This window comes from Trifolium pratense, linkage group LG4 (assembly GCF_020283565.1).
Source record: "Trifolium pratense cultivar HEN17-A07 linkage group LG4, ARS_RC_1.1, whole genome shotgun sequence".
NCBI lineage: Eukaryota > Viridiplantae > Streptophyta > Magnoliopsida > Fabales > Fabaceae > Trifolium > Trifolium pratense.
Genome location: NC_060062.1, coordinates 47,627,717 through 47,649,763, shown reverse-complemented (window position 1 = coordinate 47,649,763; position 22,047 = coordinate 47,627,717). Strand labels below are relative to the sequence as shown.

Sequence of the window (22,047 nt, the reverse complement as noted above, 5' to 3'; positions counted from 1 at the left end):
CTTTTAACCCTTAACCGACCACCTTAAAATTAACCCTCTAATCTACTCCTATCGATTAATTATTTGCATTTTGTTATATAAATTTGGCGTAAATTATCCTTGGTCAGTTTTACGTTTACTTTATTGAACAAATTATCCAGTATACGGGTACAAATATTATCAAATCTGTTATTTCTCCATCAGGGATCTGTGGCGCAATGGTAGCGCGTCTGACTCCAGATCAGAAGGTTGCGTGTTCGATTCACGTCAGGTTCACATCCCTCTTTTTCGTTTTATTTTTCTTTCTTTCCTTTGAGGTTGTTATGGCTACACACTCATTCTTGTGTATACCTTAAACAAATAAATTTACATTGACTTCACTAAGTCTTTGTTGATTCCATCTAAAAGCAAAGTGAACACAAAAAAATGCTTTTACATTAAATCACCATTAAAAAACAAGGAAATTTCTATGTTACCTTCACAAGGACCACAACTTATGCTAGCCTCAAAATTATCAATGAACAAAAATTATATAAATAAATACAAAATCCAAGATATTTTTCCTCATATAGTTGAAGCCATTATTGATTAGAGAGAATCCTTTATAGCACATTCATTTGTTAGTCCTTAACTATCCCTTCTTAAACTTTTTTTGATCAAAAACTCTATGTTTGACTTTCTTTTGAGTTTTGACCTTCCTTAGATCAAAGTTTTGATTTTAGATTTTGGGTTTCTTTGATTTTTTTTCTATTCTTAGCAGATCATGGCTTCGATTCTAGATGCTGTTATTGGGAAATTAGTTGAAGAACTAATGAGTTCAGTAGTTGAAATGAAAGATAGAGCTTTGAAATTCAAACCAACTCTAGAACGTTTAGAAACAACTCTGAAATCATTAGCACCATTGATCAAAGAAATAGATGAATATAACAAGAAACTCGATCGATCGCCTAAAGAAACAGATAGATTAATCAATCAAATGAAAGAGGGAAAAAAACTTGTTCTTAAATGTTCTGATAAAGAACAAATGAAGTGGTGGAACTGTTGTTACAAAAAAGCAGAATATCAAGAGAAACTTGAAGCATTAGATGATGAGATTAAGAGATTCTTTGAGCTTGATTTGAGAGCACAAGATGTAAGAAATGGGTTGGAAACACTTGTGGAGATTAAGGAGTTTAGAGCTGAATTTAGAAGTGGTGGTTTGAGGAATGAAAGGATTGAATTAAGAGGTGTTTGTTTGCCACCTCAACCACCTGGTTTTACTGTTGGGTTGGATGGTCCTTTGAATGAGTTGAAGATGAGATTGTTGAAGGATGAGGTTAGTGTTTCTGTTGTTACTGTTACTGGTTCTGGTGGTTCGGGGAAGTCTACCTTGGCGAAAAGGTTTTGTTGGGATGAACAAGTAAAAGGTATGATTTTGTTCATGAATTTTGTCTCTCTTTCCATTTAGCTTTTTATTGGTTTCTTTTGTGATGAAGTTGTATGTGAAATTAGTTTAATATATGTCACTTTAGAGGAAGTTATTATCATGAAATTAGTTTAATACATGCCCCATCCAAGTTTTTATTTTGCTGTATGTATGAAGTAACAAACACTACTGAAACTCACATAACTGTGAGGTCTGGGTGAAAAGTGTCCGGCCTAACAATTTCGGCAGTGTCAGTTGAGCTATGACTTATGAACTACCGAGTTGGTATATTAGCAGAAATACACAAATTGTAATTCAAGCACTCAGTGGCTGCATTAATTAGATGAAATTGTCACTCTTTGAAGGTTGAAATTTATGGCAGCTTGAAGGCACCATCGAGCTCCTAAAGCATCGGCCAATAGGGGATTCACTTCAAAAGATTCTAACTTGCACACTGAGAGTTCAGCAAATCCGATTCTGTCATTGATAACGATTCCCCAGCCTGTAAGACATTTTCTGTAAAACAGCCTGCATCACAAAAGTTTGTAATCTTCTCCATTGTTTGGCGATGGGGTCAATCAATTCACATATGCCATAGCAGTAGGGTCTATTCCTTAGGGTGAGCTCCAAATTTTGAAATTTGCTTGGTTTGGTAGCCATCTATCTTGCAAAATTCAAACGTTTTGCCAATTTCCAGTACTCCAATACCCTCTTTTCTCTAACACTGGTCTAGCACTGATCATGCTCCACCAGGCATAGCTCAGTTGAAAGCTACTTTTGCCTCCATGAAAGTTCAATTAGAGGTTATGAATACAGTTGATGACTTTTCATAAGATTTTTTTAACGTATTTTACTAATATATTTAGCATAGCATATGAAAATAACTTATATCTTACATAAAAACAGTCTAGCTAATTATGGACTACTTATATACAATAGCGATATAAATATTTATTCTGTAAGCATTTTATTGAGTTATCAACATCAATAATTATGGACTATCTTTTGCATATACTTCAATATGATGCACTTGAGTTTGCATTATACCTCTAAATGTGTATGATTTTTGGTTAGGTAAATTCAAGGAAAATATCTTCTTCATTACCTTTGCAAAAACACCAAAGCTGAATGCTATAGTGCGGAAAATCTATCAACACACTGGTTACGAAGTTCCGGAGTTTCAAAGCGATGAAGACACGTTTAACCAATTGGAATATTTGATGAAACAAATTGTGAAAAAAAGTCCAATTTTGTTGGTCTTAGACGATGTTTGGCTGGAATCAGTATCACTTGTTGACAATTTTGTGTTTGAGATTCCAAACTACAAGATTATGGTTACATCAAGATTTGCAATTGCAAGATTTGGTCATCCATTTGTATTGAAACCTCTTTCTGAAGCACATGCTATAAATCTATTTAAGCATTCAGCATCCTTAACTAAGACCAGCTCAGATGTTCCTGATGATGTTGTCAAAAAGGTAATTACTGATTTCTATAGTCTTATTAAATTTCTCATCGTCTCTAAATATAAGACGTAAGTAAATTACGAGAATTAAGAAAGTTAGTAATAGTATTTACTTTGTTGACAATATATGTTATAGATAGTAAGATGTTGCAGCGGTTCTCCCTTAGCACTTCGAGTGAGTGGCAGATCATTAAGTAACGAACATCAGATAGTTTGGCTTAACCGAGCGAAAGAATTATCAGCTGGTAGTTCGATTCTTGATTCTAGCAAAGACGTGCTTTCTTGTCTCCAAAAGAGCTTAGATGTGTTGGATTCTAAATCCATGGAGTGTTTTAGGGACTTGGGCTTATTTCCTGAAGACCAAAGGATCCCTGCTGCTGCCCTTATTGATATGTGGGCAGAATTAAGGGATGATGATGAGGCCACTGCAATGGAGAGAATTTATAAGCTAGTTAACCTTAACTTGGCTGATATTATTGTGACAAGGTATGATATTTTCATTAAATAATTTAGTATGGAATATTTTCTAGTGTCTTATAATCAATTTTTGGTTTGTTTTGATTGATCAGAAAAGTTGCAAGTGGTGCGATTGATTACAACTATCACTATGTTACACAATACGGTCTTCTTAGGGATCTAGCCATCCGTGATACTGACCAAGAGGCAGATGATAAGAGGAATCGACTCATAATTGACACAAGCGCAAATCATCTTCCGTCATGGTGGACTTCAGAGAATGAGTATCGCATTGCAGCTCGCATATTATCCATATCAACTGGTTTGTTCATCTTTTCTTAATACACACTCCAAAAATTTGTGCATGCGTGCATACATATACCCGTTTGTGTTCGTTTGCCCGATTTTTTCTCGATCTGATTTTTAGTTTGTCAAATAATTAATTAAAATTACAAAAAAAGTTACACCAAAAACTGGGTACAAATAAACATGTTGGGTATAGTTCGTAGGCAATGTCAATTGGGCAGGAACGAGCGAATGAGACGTAGTATTTGAGTTATAACACTATAATCCTAATTCATTCTCTATTAATAAGACGGAACTACAACTGGTCTGTAGGCATACTTGGCCAAACTTCGTAACCAAATAACACGTTTTGTTTGTGCTTTTATGGTTTCTTTTATCTTCTGATATGAGTTGTTGTTCTAACTTCTAACAAAACTCGGATTGAGTATGTGATAATTGAATTTTCTAGCCAAAATGTGACAAACAAATTGATAGAGTACACTTTATCATTGATTATTGAATCTTTTGCAGATGAAACATTCACTACAAAATGGTGCAACTTGCAGCCAACTAAAGTTGAGGCATTAGTGATAAACCTTAGAGAAAAGAAGTGCACATTACCAATGTTCATGAAGGAAATGAAAATACTAAAAGTTTTGATAATCACAAACTATGACTTCTATCCAGCTGAACTAGATAATTTCGAGCTGCTCGATCATCTAACGAGTCTCAAACGAATCAGATTTGAGAAAATTTCAGTTCCTTTCCTCGGAAAAACCATAGTTCACCTGAATAATCTTAAGAACTTTTCATTTTTTATGTGCAATGTGAATAAAGCATTTGAAAATTGCACTATCCAAGATTCAGAAATTCTACCAAGTTTGATGGAGATGAATTTTGACTATTGCAGTGATATGGTGCAATTACCAAATGTGATTTCCAACATTGTATCCCTAAAGAAGCTTAGTATCACAAATTGTCATAATCTTTGTGCACTTCATGAAGGAATTGGAAATTTGGTTAATTTGGAATCACTAAGGCTAAGTTCATGCAGTGATTTATCAGAGTTACCAAATTCAATCACAAATCTTCATAAGCTAAAGTTTCTTGATATTTCAGGATGCATAAGCCTTAGTCAATTACCTGAAAATATGTGTGAGTTGGAGAAGTTAGAAAAACTTAATATGAGAGGTTGTTCAAGTATAAGTGAATTGCCATCATCAATTATGGAACTTAAGGGATTAAAGCATGTGATATGTGATGAAGAGGCTGCTGAAAAATGGGAACCTTTTAGAAGTATTCTTGGTGATCTAAGAATAGAGGTTGTTCAAGAAGATTTTAATTTAAATTTTCTTTACAATTAAAGGTAATGACACTTGGGAATTGAAGAGGTAATCAAGAACCACGTGAGAAGGTATAATGGGTTTTTTTTACATTTTTGGAGTGATTGATTTTGTAATATTAAGGAAATGATGTATCCAAGAATATTGATTGATTGTTGTAATATTAAAACTAAAAGAGTTCAATAAATCTAAAGGGTTTGCAATAATAAAACAATGAGGAAGGGTTTAGAGTCATATTCCTACTTTTCATAACATTTGCATAACTTGTTTTTGACAGATATTGAATTCGAGAAGTGTGGATTTGAATCCCTCTATTGTCTTTGAAGGAAGATAAATGTTATTGTTGAGAAATTTAAATATTTAATTATTTATTAGGTACTAATAGGATGATAAAATTACTAATCTAGTTATAAGCTGCAAATATTAAATTAAAACTTAAGAAAATTATGAGAGTAGAAGGGTTAGATGTATTCATATCATTCATGAAAGGTGCATTTTACATTGAACACAAAGTGGCTTTTTATACTAGTAAAGCCATGAATAAAAACAAATTAAATTTACTATTCTAAGTTGACAAAGATAGATAATAATCTATATTACTATTTTAAGTTGACATTATCCATGAATATTTCAACATTAATAGTGAAACATCTCTTTCACCTTAATTTGATGATTTATTTAATTACTTATAACACTCCCCCTTTGAAATATTCATCATAGTGCTCCATTTAATTTTGTTGAGAAGAATGTGATGGGAACATACGTTGCCTCGTTAAAAACCTTATTAGGAAAAACCCATTGGGATAAAAACCTCAATAAGGGAAAAAGAGTACAACATTATGCTCCCCCTTAACCAAGCCTAGGTAATTCTTCTTCAAATGTCTCGAAGGTGACGCATTCCAATACTTCGTACGTGTTTCTTGAAGACTGATGTGGAAAGTGCCTTTGTAAAGAGATCGGCCACATTTTCACTCGAACGAATGTATTGAATATCAACCTCTTTGTTTCTTTCTAGCTCTTGTGTGAATGAGAAGAATTTTGGAGGGATGTGTTTGGTTCTATCACTTTTGATGTAACCTTCTTTCATCTGAGTAACACATGCAGCATTGTCTTCATACAAAATTGTTGGATTCTTATCAGTTGGTAAACCAGACGTTCCTTGGATATGTTGAGTTACTGATCTCAACCATCTACATTCTTTGCTAGCTTCATGGAGGGCAATTACTTCAGCATGATTTGAAGAAGTTGCTACAAGTGTTTGCTTTTGAGATCTCCATGATATTGCGGTGTCACCATATGTAAACACATATCTAGTCTGTGATTTAGCATTATGTGGATCTGACAAATATCCTGCATCTGCATAACCAAGTAAAACTGGTTTTGTATTGTTAGAATAAAACAAACCAAAATCAGAAGTACCTCGGAGATATCGAAAAATATGTTTTATTCCTTTCCAATGTCTCTTTGTAGGACATGAACTGAATCTTGCTAGTAAATTCACTGCAAAGGCTATATCAGGCCTTGTACAGTTGGCAAGGTACATGAGTGCCCCAATGGCACTGAGGTATGGTACTTCAGAGCCAAGATCTGTTTCATTTTCTTCCTTAGGTCTAAACGGATCCTTTTCAACATTTAATGTTCTGCCCATCATTGGGGTACTCAAAGGGTTGGCTTTGTCCATGTTGAATCTTTTCAATACCCTTTCTGTATAGTTTGATTGATGTACCAATATACCATTTTTAGTATATTCAATTTGCAAACCAAGGCAGAATTTGGTTTTCCCCAAATCTTTCATTTCAAATTCTTTCTTTAAGTAATCTCTTGCTTCTTTAATTTCTTTATTGGTACCAATGATATTTAAATCATCAACATAGACAGCGATTATTACAAAACCAGATATTGTTTTTCTTATAAAAACACAAGGGCAAATAGGATTATTTACATAGCCTTCTTTAAATAAATATTCACTCAGTCTGTTATACCACATGCGTCCTGACTGCTTTAACCCGTATAATGACCTCTGCAACTTTATTGCATACGTCTCTCTGGGTTTTGAGTTTTCAGGCATCTTAAATCCTTCCGGGATTTTCATATATATGTTACTATCAAGTGATCCATACAAGTAAGCAGTAACAACATCCATGAGATACATGTCCAATTTGTTAAACACTGATAAACCAATTAAATAACGAAAAGTAATGGCATCCATAACAGGAGAATATGTTACCTCATAATCAATTCCTGGTCTTTGGGAAAAACCTTGTGCAACAAGACGAGCCTTGTATCTTACAATCTCATTTTTCTCATTTCGTTTTCTTACAAAGACCCACTTATACCCAACAGGTTTCACACCTTCAGGTATATCCACAATGGGTCCAAATACTTTTCGATTTTTAAGAGAGTTTAACTCAGTATTTATCGCATCTTTCCAATTTTTCCAATCATGTCTATTTTGACATTCATTCACAGTTTTGGGTTCAGGATCATCATTTTCGTTTATGATTTCACATGCAATTGAGAACGAAAATATTTCATCAATGTTCATACCTTTTCGGCTCCACAGATTTCCTGTATTAACATAATTTATTGAAATCTCGAGATCATTCTTGTTATCAACTTCATTATTAATGATCTCATTGTCATCATTTTGTGCTTCTTCGAGATCACAATTTTCAATCATGGATTTGTTGTTATCTAGTGTCTTTTCAGGATCACTTTCAATCATATTCACCTTTTCTGTTTCTTTTCTTTTTCGGGGATTTTTGTCTTTGGATCCCATAGGTCGGCCACGCTTCAAGCGTGCCTTGGATGTACTTGCTACATCATTTGTTTTTGAAATATCAATTCTAGCTGGGACATTTATAGCTGGTACATGTGACTTTGTCACTCTTTTCAAATCAGTGAATGAATCTGGCAGTTGGTTTGCTAAATCTTGTAAGTGTACTATTTTCTTTACATTTTCTTCCCATGATTTATTATATGGGTCCAAATGTAATAAAGATGGTACATACCATGTTATTTCATTTTCTATGTGTTTATTTTCTCCCCCTAGTGTTGGAAATTTTGTTTCATCAAAATGACAATCAGCAAATCTTGCCTGAAAAACATCACCTGTTAAAGGTTCAAGGTATCTAATAATAGACGGTGATTCATACCCTACATATATTCCCAATCTCCTTTGAGGTCCCATTTTTGTTCTTTGTGGTAGAGCTATTGGGACATATACTGCACAACCAAAAATTTTTAAATGGGAAATATTTGGTTCCTTACCAATTGCAAGCTGATAAGGGGTGTGTTTATGATCAGCACTTGGCCTTAGACGGATGAGTGCTGCAGCATGTAAAATTGCATGACCCCAAACAGTAACTGGTAGCTTAGTTCTCATTATTAATGGTCTAGCTATATATTGAAGACGTTTTATTAATGACTCAGCTAAGCCATTTTGTGTATGCACATGAGGAACAGGGTGTTCAACAGTGATTCCTACTGACATGCAATAATTATTGAATGATTCTGATGTAAATTCACCAGCATTGTCAAGTCTAATTTTCTTTATAGTATAATCAGGAAATTGTGCTCTTAATTTAATTATTTGTGCAAGAAATTTTGCAAATGCCATATCACGACTTGACAATAAACAAACATACGACCATCTACTAGATGCATCAATTAATACCATAAAATATCTGAATGGTCCAGACGGTGGATGGATAGGTCCACATATATCACCTTGAATCCTTTCAAGAAATGCAGGTGATTCTGTATGAATTTTGCCTGGTGAATGTTTTGTTATTAGTTTTCCAAGAGAACAGGCTTCACATGGTTTATCCTCTTTTGTAAACTTTAAACCTTTCAAAGGATGACCATGAGTACTTTCAATTATTTTTCGCATCATTGTTGAGCCAGGGTGACCTAAACGGTCATGCCATAAAATCATAGTTTTGGGGTCTTCTTTTACTACCAAATTACATTCAATTTTATGTATATATGTATAATGTAATCCCGAAGGCAATTTTGGTAGCTTTTCTAAGGTTTTCTTCTTTCCAGAAACATTAGTAGTAATATTAATATATTTCATATTGCCTTCAGTTACAGTTTCAGTGTCAAACCCTTGACGGTATATGTCATTAAAACTCAACAAATTTCTCTTTGATTTAGGAGAATATAAAGCATCATTAATGACAAATTTTGTTCCATTTGGTAACATGAACATAGCATTACCTGTCCCTTCTATTAAATCAGCAGGTCTTGAGATAGTATTTATCACACCTTTAGTAGAATTTAAATCATTGAAATATTTCTTACTTTTGAGGATCGTGTGGGTAGTTCCACTGTCCGGGATGCAAATGTCTTTGACATGTTCCATGTCTGACCTTCTTAAAATAAAATCAAGATTAAAGATAGGAAAACAATAAATCAATATAATACATTCAACATTATTATTCAATAACCAAATATTACACAATGCCCACCACATAAGTCATACATATTATTAAGTAATTCAAGCACACCACACAAGTCACACATATTAAAAAGCACACCACACAAGTCACACATATTATTAAGTAATACAAGCACACCACACATTATTCAAATACTTAATTAATTAGTTACTTAATTCATATTCATTTCATTTTCTTCTTCAACAAAATCAGCAGCCTCAAGGTAGGTAGTATCATTATTGGGTTCAACTTCATTAAAATTTACTTCCTTTCCCTTTTCTTCAACAGATGCCCTGTATTTTTTACACAGGTGTTCTGGTGTCCTACACGTCTTAGACCAATGTCCATTCTTTCCGCATCTAAAACAGATATCATCACGGTTCCTTGAGGGACCTTCTTGGATATATTTACCTTTACCTTGATGATTCTTATTATTTTGGTCATATTTAGGAGGCCTATAATTATTCATATATCCTCGTCCACGACCTCTACCACGAAAGTGGTTTCGACCGTGATTTCTGCCTCGACCATCAAAATGAGCTTTACCCCCTCGTCCTTTATGACGATTATGGCCACCACGCCCACGATTAAATGTTGTTGCATTTATTTCGGGGTATGCTATTGTTCCTGTGGGACGTGTCTGGTGGTTTTTTATCAAGAGCTCATTGTTTTGTTCTGCCACCAAAAGAGCTGCGACCAAATCAGAGTACTCAGTAAATCCCCTCATTCTATATTGTTGTTGCAACAATACTTGGGATGCATGGAAAGTTGAAAATGTTTTTTCCAATTTCTGTTCTTCAGTTATAGCCACACCGCAAAATTCTAATTGTGCAATAATTTGGTGCATGGCAGAGTTATATGCAACAACACTTTTATAATCTTGGAACCTTAATTTGTTCCACTGATCCATTAATGAAGGTAACAGGACTTTCCTCTGATGTCCAAATCTTGCCTTAAGTTTGTCCCATAGTATTTTGGGATCCTTGGCATTTGAATATTCTGTTTGTAAACCATCATCAAGGTGGTGTTTAATTATCCGATTTACTTTCGATTTTTTCATTGCTAATTCCTGTGAGTCAGCTGTTTGCACCTCTGCATTATCTCCTTCTAGAATTTTATCGAGCCCCTCACATGCAAGGTACTCAGTTAAGTTGTTGTTCCATGTTATGTAATTATCTCCGGTTATGTTTAGAATTTTGAAATGATGCTTAACGTTTGACATGTTTATATCTAAAATACAAAACAACAGAATCAATTTTTAATGTATAAACTATGACAAAAAAAAATTAAATTATTTTATTCAATAGCTATGATTACAAAAACCATGATTCTATCAGCTAATAAACCAGGCTAATACAAGTAATGGTAAAACAACAAATATTGTTACTATTATAAAAGGTTCTCCTAATTCTTCATATTTGGTGATCCAGAAGATGAAAAACATAAAGACAAGTAGAGTGATAAGCATAAGAAAAAATTTAAACATTTTGGAAATGTGAGTAAAAGTTTGAGAATGGTATGAAAACTTATGAGTGAAGGTGAAGTATTTATAGGTGAATTTTATGAAGTGTCCGTTACGTTACCGTTGGGTTTGTGGCCGTTGGGAGATAGTGGAAAAATGTAAGCTTTTACTGTTCATGGCCGTTATGTGGCCGTTAGGGGATATGAGAAAAGTGTTAAATTTTATTGTTTGTTACCGTTGGGAATGAGTAAAATTATTCTAAGTATGTTAAAAATCATCTAGCTCTTAAGATGCACAAATGGAGAGAACAACATGTAAAGTTATATGATAATAACTTTAAATAATATCAAATTTCAAAATCTTAATTATGAGTCTCTCGTGAAATAATATTATTGACTGGGATTTTAGTCTTCCATTAAGAATTAAAGTTAGCAATATTATAGATGTGGGTTTTAGTCTTCCATTTAATATGAAGATTAGTATTATAGATGGGGTTTTTGGACACCTCCATTAAGTATAAAAGTTAGTCATACATATGGGGTTTTAATCCTCCATTAAGTATGAAAGTTAGTAATATAGATGGGGTTTTGAATACCTCCATTAAGTATAAAGGTTAGTCATAGATATGGGGTTTTAATCCTCCATTAAGTATGAAAGTTAGTAATATAGATGGGGTTTTGAATACCTCCATTAAGTATAAAAGTTAGTCATAGATATGGGGTTTTAATCCTCCATTAAGTATGAAAGTTAGTAATATAGATGGGGTTTTGAATACCTCCATTAAGTATAAAAGTTAGTCATAGATATGGGGTTTTAATCCTCCATTAAGTATGAAAGTTAGTAATATAGATGGGGTTTTGAACACCTCCATGGAAATTAGTATTATTAATCAAAAATTATCTTTTGTGATATTATGGGGATTTTAGACCTCCACACAAAACTTAAATAATATTCACACTTATTATAAAGTTCTTGACAAGTTGTGAGTTTTCTATAATAAGTGGGTAAAGTAGTAGTAATAATAATAATAATAATAATAGCCACTCTAGTTATAAATCACTTGACAAATTGCCAGTTCTCTATAACGGGGCGAATAATAATTATAATTATCATAAGATTAAAGTAATAAGGATAGATGATATATACCTAGTGGTGGTAAATCACTTCCGATAGAAACGATCGTGCTGATAACGTGTTGAGAAATTTAAATATTTAATTATTTATTAGGTACTAATAGGATGATAAAATTACTAATCTAGTTATAAGCTGCAAATATTAAATTAAAACTTAAGAAAATTATGAGAGTAGAAGGGTTAGATGTATTCATATCATTCATGAAAGGTGCATTTTACATTGAACACAAAGTGGCTTTTTATACTAGTAAAGCCATGAATAAAAACAAATTAAATTTACTATTCTAAGTTGACAAAGATAGATAATAATCTATATTACTATTTTAAGTTGACATTATCCATGAATATTTCAACATTAATAGTGAAACATCTCTTTCACCTTAATTTGATGATTTATTTAATTACTTATAACAGTTATATCTTTGTAAATACTCTTTAAATCTATGTCTTCCTTGCCTGGAATTGGAGTATGTCCTCTCACCCTAAAGTTTCTTTATATAAAAAAAAAAAACAATTACATTACTTTTTCGTATGCTCGACTTCGGTTGCCGGTGCTTGTAGGTATAGGAGTACATTATGGCAGGATCAGTCATTCGGGCAAACTAACCCTCCTCTAAGAAGAATTGTGCTATGCCCTCCCGATCCCTATAGAGCGAAAGAGCTGTCTGGTGATCCCTAGGTTGCAGCACGTCTGGTCGTTAACTCCTCGCGCCGCTGCCGCCATTTCTAGGACCGACCGACGACCGTGGCTAACTCAATTTCTTTAAAGAAAAGATAAAGTTTTGAAAATCATATTTAAAAATATATAAAAACAAATTAATTTGTTCACATAGTAATGGTCTGTCAGTTTTGTGAATGATTTTTTGGAGAGGAGAACTTTGAATGACTTTTTATTTTTGAAAAGGAAAGAAGAAAAAAAAATGCAACAAAAAACTAAAAAGGACGTTGTCAATACACTCGTTGCATCCGCAAGTAGCGTATGCACTATTTGTTGAGGATGAAAAGCCCACATATTAAAATTAACCTTTAATTGAGCACTATATTTAGTCAACTAATCAAAATATTCATTTTCTTCCCTAAGAGTATGAGAGACGATAAGGACCAATCACACGTTCGGAAGATACGAATGAATTTGACCAAAAACAATCGTGTGAGGGATGTCCGGAAGATACGAATATGACAAAAAACAATCGTGTGAGGGTGAAAGTAATATTATTGTCATCTTCAAGGACGAGATCAATAATCGATTTTGAATCAAATTTCAACGTAATAGTACAACAACCTAAGCGTGAAACCAGTTGAAGTGCTTGACATAAAGGTTTTTTTCCAGAAGGTTAAAAGCACGACCACACGATCTAGAGAAACCATCCATTCATTTGTCAATATTATTGCGGATAAGACCTCCAAAACCAACACGACTCAGATTTTCAAAAGTGCTATCATCCACATTCAACTTCAAATTAAAACAAAGTCATTGGAGGAAGTCACGCCACTTGGTGAGCGTTGTGCATCCTATTGGGCGTGTTCAAAACCTACAAAAGAAAATTATGAAAGTTAGAAATATAATTTACTATCAACCAAATAGGCTTCTGACGGTGGTTCTGCAAGTGCATAAAATCGCTACCAAGTAATAAAGTGATAAGTTTATCGTTCTCCACAGGGATTGTGCCAAAGTCAATAGTTTCGCATAGGAATGATTTTGCATTCGCTTTGGTGTTTGAAAGGTATCTTTGCGGGTAATAGTAAATGACAGCAAATTAAAGTGCAGAAAGTAAATGACATAAAAATAAATATTGTGTGTGTGACCACACGGGGTGGTTAAGTGTGGTCGGATCCCTCACTTACTCCTGCTTGGTGGTTATTCCCTTGTTTCCTTCTATCAGAAATTAGACTATTAAAAATAGGTTCAGAAACAATCATTTTCTATTTCTATTACAAAATGTTAAGAGCCTAGTTAGTGGTTACCCTTACTCTATTTAAGTATCATCGCCCCATGTTCCACTTTTTTGTTAAAAACGTTAGTATCATTACCTTAGTGGCTCCATGTGTCATAAGCCGTCACGTGTGCCTCTAACTAGTCCTAACTCTGTCTCAGGTAGAAATTATCGCGTTTTCTAATCCTATACTAAGACCTCAGATACTGAATTTAATGGTCACATCTTGGCCATAACATACCGTCCTTCGTTCGGGATTACAAGACGAGTTCAAGAAACAAGACGAGTTCAAAGATAGGTGAAGAAACATATGAGATGAGTTAGTGGGAAGATATTTGTGAGCGATAAGCTATACAAATAATCTCATATTCTCAAGCACCTAAAGCTTCCATATCTAACTCTGAGAAACAAGGTCATCTTGATGCACAATCTATAGGGCAATAATAGCTTTATCTGTAGTATCTCTTTTAGGAATAAAACTCTTTTGAAGGAGACAACAAATTTATCCAAGAAGGACGATGCAACTATAACCAAAACCTTAAAGATGTGGTTTTAAGAAGCACATTGCAAAAGCTCATAGGGTGAAAATCCTTGAGAGTGGATGAAACGTCAACCTTTCGTGACATGGAAAATCAAAGTTTTTACTATCTTGGGATCATTCATGCCAGTACTAAAAGCCTCGTAAAGAAGATGTCATACATCTTTACCAATATTCCTGAAATTTCGGCAGGCTGGTGAGAGATGTTGAGTCAGATGTGCCAACATTGTACCAACACATAATATAACAGACAAGGTAAAAATAAATTACAGATGTTCTACACGATGTTCCAACACCTGTCACGAACGATAGTATACTGATGTGGAAACAGATGTTAAAGCATCTCGTACCGGTCCAAACAAGTTAATAATAAAGTGCAGAACGTAAATAACACAGGTTATTTGTTAACCCAGTATGATGCAACGTCACCTAATCTAGGGGATATCAATCCAGTTCAAAGCCCTCAATAAACGCCACGTTTATGACTTATCATCTAGACACTACCCATGCTAATTTCTACCTAGGAACTCCTAGATATGAGAATCTCTGCTCACTTCCCCTCAATCAACACAACTTGTGTTTACGGTCGATAGCAATCTGCAAGGAGTCACACTCCCATAAAACTAATACCTAGCCAACACTCTTGATTAAGTTCACAATTTGAAGTTGCTTACAAGCTTCCTCCAAGTACAATACTCAACTCATTACCTAAAGATTTCTGAGTGAGGACATAGTGATCATCTCACAACCCGAGTGGTTCACTTACACCAACTCTCCTAGAGAGTGGCTACAAGACACTAAACCCTCAAGACTACATATTTGATATTCGTTTTATGATTCGGTTTCTGTGTGCAAATTAGGTTTTGCTCCTTTCTTTATATAGTTTGAGCTTAGCACGACTAGGTCTTGAATTTGGGCTTCAGATCACAGCTGGTCCAAAAATTCCAGCAAGGAATATTATTGAATCAAATGTTTTGTTTCCTAAATTAATTGATTTGTTTAGAAACAAAACTAGGTCATGGTCGCCTTCTAGAACATCAGGAAAGACGCTACTTGGCGCACAAGTAAAACGTGAATATATTCTTCAATCAAGATCTCACGCGAAAATAGAGCTTTCAAGAAACGCGAAAACATAGCACACTGGATGTCGTATCCAATATTGGAGCATCTGATCCAACATCTTGCTAGAACATTATTTTAACAAAATGAAGCAAACATATAAAAACACCAACAATTCCAATAAGTCTTGAAGAATATTCGTTGAAACCCATTTTGCCTTGGCGACTTGTAAGAATCCATGGAAATATGGCTAGTGGCTACTTTAACCTCCTCGACCAAAACCAGTTGAAGAAAAATATCATATTGCTCCTTAAAAGGAATATAACATGAAATGAAAGGAATATAATATTGAGGGATAATTGTTTTTCCGTGTCTGTATTGATATGCTCAAGTGTTTATATACACCATGATAATAGGTTAGTCAAACCTATTAATAATAACAAACTTTAATGAAAATAATTACAAATAATTATAAATATGATTATGCTTAATGACATAATATTCTATCACACCCCCGCAGTCGAAGCGGGAGGTTCACAGACGCTTAGACTGGTCCGAAAATCAGCAAATAGAACACGAGGTAGGCCTTTGGTGAAGATGTCTGCAATCTGGTGACGAGAAGGAACATGAAGAACGCGAGCCTGGCCACGGGCGACCTTTTCCCGAACAAAGTGAATGTCCATCTCAATATGTTTAGTACGCTGATGTTGTATTGGATTACCAGAAAGGTAGATGGCACTAACATTATCACAGTACACCAAAGTAGCCTGAGAAAGTGGGAAGTGAAGCTCCAAGAGAAGGTTGCGAAGCCAACAAGATTCAGAAACCACATTAGCAACACCCCTGTACTCAGCTTCTGCACTAGAGCGAGAAAGTGTGGGTTGTCTCTTGGAAGACCAGGAAATGAGGTTGTCACCAAGAAACACACAATAGCCGGAGGTAGAACGGCGGGTGTCAGGACATCCACCCCAATCAGCATCAGTATAGGAGATAAGTTTCTCAATAAGGGATGGATAAAGATGCAAACCATAGTGTAGAGTCCCCTTAATATAGCGCAGGATGCGTTTGAGGGCAAGCATGTGGTCGGTACAAGGGGCATGCATGTGAAGACACACCTGTTGGACAGCATAAGAGATGTCAGGGCGGGTGAAAGTAAGGTACTGCAAGGCTCCCGCAAGACTACGATATAATGTTGGATCGTCATACGGAGGTACTGAGCTTCTGCTTAGTGTCAACTGGGGTAGCAGAAGGTTTACACGATGTCATGCCTGCTCGAGCAATAATTTCACCAGCATAAGTACTCTGACTAAGGAAGAGTCCACCAGCATGTCTGGTCACAGCAATGCCTAGGAAGTAACTTAGTGGACCCAAATCCTTCATAGCAAACTCAGATGCGAGAAGTGTCATGATGGTTTTTCGAAGGTCATGAGAGGAGGTGATGAGAATGATGTCATCAACATAAAGCAATATGTAAGACAAGTCAGAGCCACGTCGGTAGATGAAAAGTGAGTGATCGGAAGTGCTGTGCTGAAATCCAATGGTGGAGACAAAGTCAGCAAAACGTTGGTACCAAGCACGAGGCGCTTACTTCAGGCCATAGAGTGATTTTCGCAAGCGGCATACATAATCTGGGTGATGAGGATCACGGAAACCCAATGGCTGATGCATGTAGACTGTCTCATGAAGGTCACCATGTAGAAATGCATTCTGGACATCTAGCTGATGAATAGGCCATGATTTGGAAAGAGCAATGGTGAGAACGGTACGAATAGTCGCTGGTTTCACTACAGGACTGAATGTCTCATCACAATCCACACCTGCAATCTGTGATCTGCCATCACCTACAAGACGAGCTTTGTAACGCTCAAAACAACCATTAGATTTCTTTTTATGCCGAAAAATCCACATACAGCGAATAATATTAACATCACAAGGTCTAGGAACCAAATCCCACGTATTATTTCTAATTAGAGCATTAAATTCAGACTGCATTGCGGCTTTCCAATTTGGGTCTGATAGGGCTAGTTTGGGGTTTCTGGGAAGAGGTGAGATGGTTGGATCATCAATGGTCACAGAAAGGTTAAAGAGCTTTCTGGGTTTGTAGATACCCTGCATGCTACGGGTGGCCATAGTTCGAGTAGGGGGTGCGGGTTGGGCCAATGGTGTAGGTGATGGGGAGGTATCAGGTGTATCCGTAGAGGGGGAAGAGGATGTTGTGGTGGTGGAGGAGGTAGGAGAAGGATTAAGTGAATTGATTGGTGAGGTAGATGGAGGGTTAGGTATAGGAGGCGGTCTGGAAAGGTCATCTGGAAGAGGTTGCAAGGTGTGATTGGTCCATTGATGGACAATAGATGGGTGCAAGTCATCAGTGAAACAGTCATAGGTGGTGAGAGGTGGGGAAGACATGTGGGCAAAGGGAAACTGTGTCTCATCAAATATGACATGGCGGGAAATAATGATCTTTCTGTGCGACAAATCAAAACATTTATAGCCTCTATGATTTGTGGGATAACCTAAGAAGACACACGGGGTCGAGCGTGGTTGTAATTTGTTAATGGTCGTGGATGGAAACAGGGGATAACAAAGACAACCAAAAACACGAAGATGGGTGTAGGAGGGATCACGGTGGTACAGAAGTTGAGTAGGAGAGTGATTTGACAAATTCTTTCGAGGAAGGATGTTAAGAAGATAAGTAGCCATTTGAAGGGCATGATGCCAAAATGAGGGAGGAACAGACGAATGAGCGAGAAGAGTGCGAATCATGTTGTTAATAGTGCGTATTTTACGTTCCGCTTTGCCATTTTGAGATGAAGTGTGAGGGCAAGAGAAACGGAAAATAAGACCATTATCAGCACAATATTTATGAAATAATGTATTATTGTATTCTCGCCCATTATCACATTGAAAACATTTGACAGTTTGAGAAAATTGTGTGCGAATTTGAGTAGAAAGTGAAGTGAACATTTCAAAAACTTGAGATTTGTTACTTATGGGAAACGTCCACAAAAAATCAGAATAATCATCCAAGAATAAAACATAATAACGATGACCAGATGAACTTAAAATCGGTGATGTCCATAAATCACTATGTAAAATATCAAACGGCATTAAAGTAACATTTTTTGATGAATCAAAAGGTAACTTAATATGTTTTCCAAACACACAGGAATTACAAATAGTCTTGGAATGTAAATGTTCACCACTAATGAACTTATTTTTATGAAGAGACTGCAAAGTAGAAGAACTGGGATGTCCGAGACGGCTGTGCCATAGACTGGAAGCAAGACCAGCAAAGTGAGAAGGAGAAGTAACTGGATAGAGATCGCCAAGGCTATCACATCTCATGAGAGGAGTCCCCGTCTGAAAGTCAAATACCGAGAAACCAAAAGGATCAAAGGAAACAGAGACGTTATTTTCAGTAGTGAGTTGTCGCACAGAAATCAAATTTTTAATAATTTGTGGTGTGTGTAAAACATGGTTAAGCTTTAAGGGTTTGTGTTTGTGAGATGTAGGTATGGTTGTGTGACCAGACCCTTGAATTGGAATACCTTGTCAACTACCGACAACCAGTTTCTGATTTAAATTACTCAAATTAGAATAAGACGAGAGGTTACCTTGAGATGCTGCTGTATGGGACGATGCTCCAGTGTCCATGTACCACATGCTATCTGGAGGAGTGAGAGACATGGTGTGCATAGCACCTGCAATATCAGTGGCGGCTGGGGGAGCCGTGGCGGTGTGGGCCTGAGGGCGCTGACCTAGGATGCCTGGTTGTCTCGAAGGAGCGGTGGGACGAGTCCATTGTGATGTGGGATAGGGGCATGGAGGCACACTCCAAGGAGGTGGAGTCCAACCCCAAGGTGACCAGGGTGGATACTGGGACTGTTGCCATGGCTGAGAGGTCCATGAAGGACTATCAAAGCGAGAACCACCGCGTTGTCCACGCCCTCCGGTGCGAGTCTGGTTGTTGCGGTTGCGGCCTGAACTAGAGCGGTTGTTCTGACGACGGTTGGAGCGTTGCTGGGAGGAGTCATTTGAGTCTCGTGAAACGGCGGTATGCAATGCAGTGGAAGGGCTAGTACTGTGCATTTTTGCCAAGCCGGATTCCTCCAAGATGAGCATAGAGCGTGCTTCGTAAAATGAAGGTAGGATTCTGCTCTGGCGAATCAAGGTGGCAACGCCACGGTATGGCTCAGACAGTCCGGACACTATTTGAAGGACCAAACGATTTTCGCTGACTGGTGCTCCAACGTTCTTCAATTGATCAGAGAGTTGCTTAAGGCGCTGACAATAGGCAGAGACATTAGGAAAGTCCTCCATGCGAGTAGATGAAAAATCCTGTTCGAGGGCAACGGCACGAGAATTTTGATTGTCTTCGAAGATTCCAGCCAAACGGTTCCAAGCAGCCATAGCGGTGGATCCTTTTTCCAAAATAGTGGTAAGTAGATCAAAGGAGATTGTTGAATAAATCCATTGAAGAACCGTGGAATCAAGAGTTGTCCACATTTCAAAATTGGCATCGGTGGGCGCTGGTTTTTCCTTGCCTGGTTGAGGAATGATGTGATCGATAACCTTGTGGGCACGAGCATGAATTTCAAACAGTTCAGCCCACATACTGTAGTGATCCTTTTCCATTTCTAGCACAAAGGGAATGCAATTTTTGATGTTGGTGACGGCAAGGGCCGGATGAAAATCAGATTTCGCCGGAGCAGTAACGGAGGAAACTGCGGATGCTGTTAAAGAGACGGCGACAGAGGATGTTGATGCAGCGACGGTAGACATTGTGAAGCAGCAAGGAAACAGAATAGAGACTGTAAAACAGAAATTCTGCAACACGGCAAATGAAAAGAACAGAACAAAATTATGTGTCTGAAAGGAACGTAAAATTGCCGGAATCACGAACAGAACTGTAATGGCCGGAATCACGAACAGGGCAGGCTGTTGACGGCGAATGAAATAGAACGGAGATCGGCCGGAATGGAGAGAGTTCAAACGGAACAGAATTGTTTGGCCGGGACTGAACCGGAACAGAGCAATACAGCCGTGGCAGTGGGCAGCACAGTAGAGGCGGCGCTAGATAAGCCTGACTGCGATGTCGGCGATGGCCTGGTGTGATTGCAGAGCAGGCGGCGCAAGGGAAGCAGTGTTGTGGTCACGCTGGAACAGAGAAAGCGTCTGATACCATAAAAGGAATATAACATGAAATGAAAGGAATATAATATTGAGGGATAATTGTTTTTCCGTGTCTGTATTGATATGCTCAAGTGTTTATATACACCATGATAATAGGTTAGTCAAACCTATTAATAATAACAAACTTTAATGAAAATAATTACAAATAATTACAAATATGATTATGCTTAATGACATAATATTCTATCACTCCTGGCCAATTTGAGGAATTCAAACAAGATTTGAGTCCATGGGGGATGGAAAGGGTTGTTAGATTGGAAGAGTTGCATGAAGAATTTAGAAACTTCCCTCTTCAAGGTTTCTGCATCAATGCACCATACCCCTTAATTATTAAGCCCATAGATCTTATTCTTTCTTCTCCTAATCACCAGCTGGATATGGAAGAGCTTTGCATTACGGAAAAACTTTATAGTCATAAGTGGGAGTACTAGGGTTCGAACTCGGTTCTCTCAACAATTTACAATGTCTCTGACAATTGAGTTATGCTTATGAGGACAATAATTAATATTAGTCCCTCTATCCCAAATCTTCAGTCTTTTTACTTTTTTAATTTTGTCCCAAAACTTTAGTTCTTTTAAAAAACCAATGCACATTTAGTGATAGTTTACTATTTGTATCCTTAATAAAGTTAAATCATTAATTAAATATATTTCTCTTTCTTAATAAAGTAAGGGTAAAAATGAATTTACTTATCATTTCTTATTCTCCGTGCAAAACTCCAAAAAGATTAAAGTTTTGGGATGGAGTTTGAACTTCGGCTCTACATAATTGTAATGTCTCTACCAACTGGAATTATTTCGACGAAGACATTTCCTGAAGTACTTTATTGTCAAATATTTTCATTTTTATTATTTTGACGAAATATTTATGAATTTTTTTTATTTTCTATAAATTATTAAATGATTAATTATTCACATGGATGAAATGAATAATTTATAATCATTATTAATAATTTTGAAATGTAATATATATTGTTTTTAAAAGAGTGATAAAAGATATATTTTTAATATTAAAATAATATTGTATCCTATTTAATTAATTTCTTCATGTTTTTTATTTAATTTTATTTTTCTATGTTTTATATTTACTTTTAATATTCAAATATTTAATTTTGTTCATATTCATTAAATATAATAATGGTTTTTATTTGACAAACAATATAATTATATTTTCAAATATTTAACGTTTTTCATATTCATTAAATATAATAATGGTTTTTATATGACAAACAATATAATTATATTTTTAAACCACCAAGTTTGGTCTAATGATGAGAGATTTTGGTAGTTTGCTAAAGGTCCCGGGCTTAATCCTTAGATCTATTGTGAACAAAAATATAATTACCATTTTACA

The 22,047-nt window shown here is 36.0% G+C and overlaps 3 protein-coding genes, 1 long non-coding RNA gene and 1 other non-coding gene across 5 annotated transcripts; 3 read left to right on the top strand and 2 right to left on the bottom strand.

Annotated features, from left to right (window-relative positions):
- The first annotated feature begins 171 nt into the window (after positions 1-171).
- LOC123881614 (probable disease resistance protein At5g66900) lies at positions 172-5,144 on the top strand. The gene is made up of 6 exons (XM_045930336.1): positions 172-250; positions 740-1,385; positions 2,459-2,862; positions 2,986-3,335; positions 3,419-3,627; positions 4,122-5,144. The coding sequence occupies exons 2-6, from the start codon at positions 743-745 to the stop codon at positions 4,952-4,954; spliced, it is 2,439 nt and encodes an 812-aa protein (XP_045786292.1). The 5' UTR covers positions 172-250; positions 740-742; the 3' UTR covers positions 4,955-5,144.
- TRNAW-CCA lies at positions 184-255 on the top strand. Its single transcript has one exon. It is a non-coding gene; the product is annotated as a tRNA-Trp (tRNA).
- Positions 5,145-9,636: 4,492 nt separating the features above from the next.
- On the bottom strand, positions 9,637-10,597 carry LOC123922789. Its single transcript, XM_045975478.1, has 2 exons — positions 9,787-10,597; positions 9,637-9,668 (listed from the first exon to the last, which is right to left on the bottom strand). Exons 1-2 carry the CDS (start codon positions 10,595-10,597, stop codon positions 9,637-9,639), a joined length of 843 nt encoding a protein of 280 aa, XP_045831434.1.
- A 1,780-nt stretch (positions 10,598-12,377) lies between these two features.
- Positions 12,378-12,798, top strand: LOC123881616. Its single transcript, XR_006799545.1, has 2 exons — positions 12,378-12,437; positions 12,532-12,798. It is a non-coding gene; the product is annotated as an uncharacterized LOC123881616 (long non-coding RNA).
- A 5,759-nt stretch (positions 12,799-18,557) lies between these two features.
- On the bottom strand, positions 18,558-20,769 carry LOC123881612. Its single transcript, XM_045930335.1, has 2 exons — positions 19,116-20,769; positions 18,558-18,861 (listed from the first exon to the last, which is right to left on the bottom strand). Exons 1-2 carry the CDS (start codon positions 20,281-20,283, stop codon positions 18,836-18,838), a joined length of 1,194 nt encoding a protein of 397 aa, XP_045786291.1. The 5' UTR covers positions 20,284-20,769; the 3' UTR covers positions 18,558-18,835.
- Positions 20,770-22,047: the final 1,278 nt, after the last annotated feature.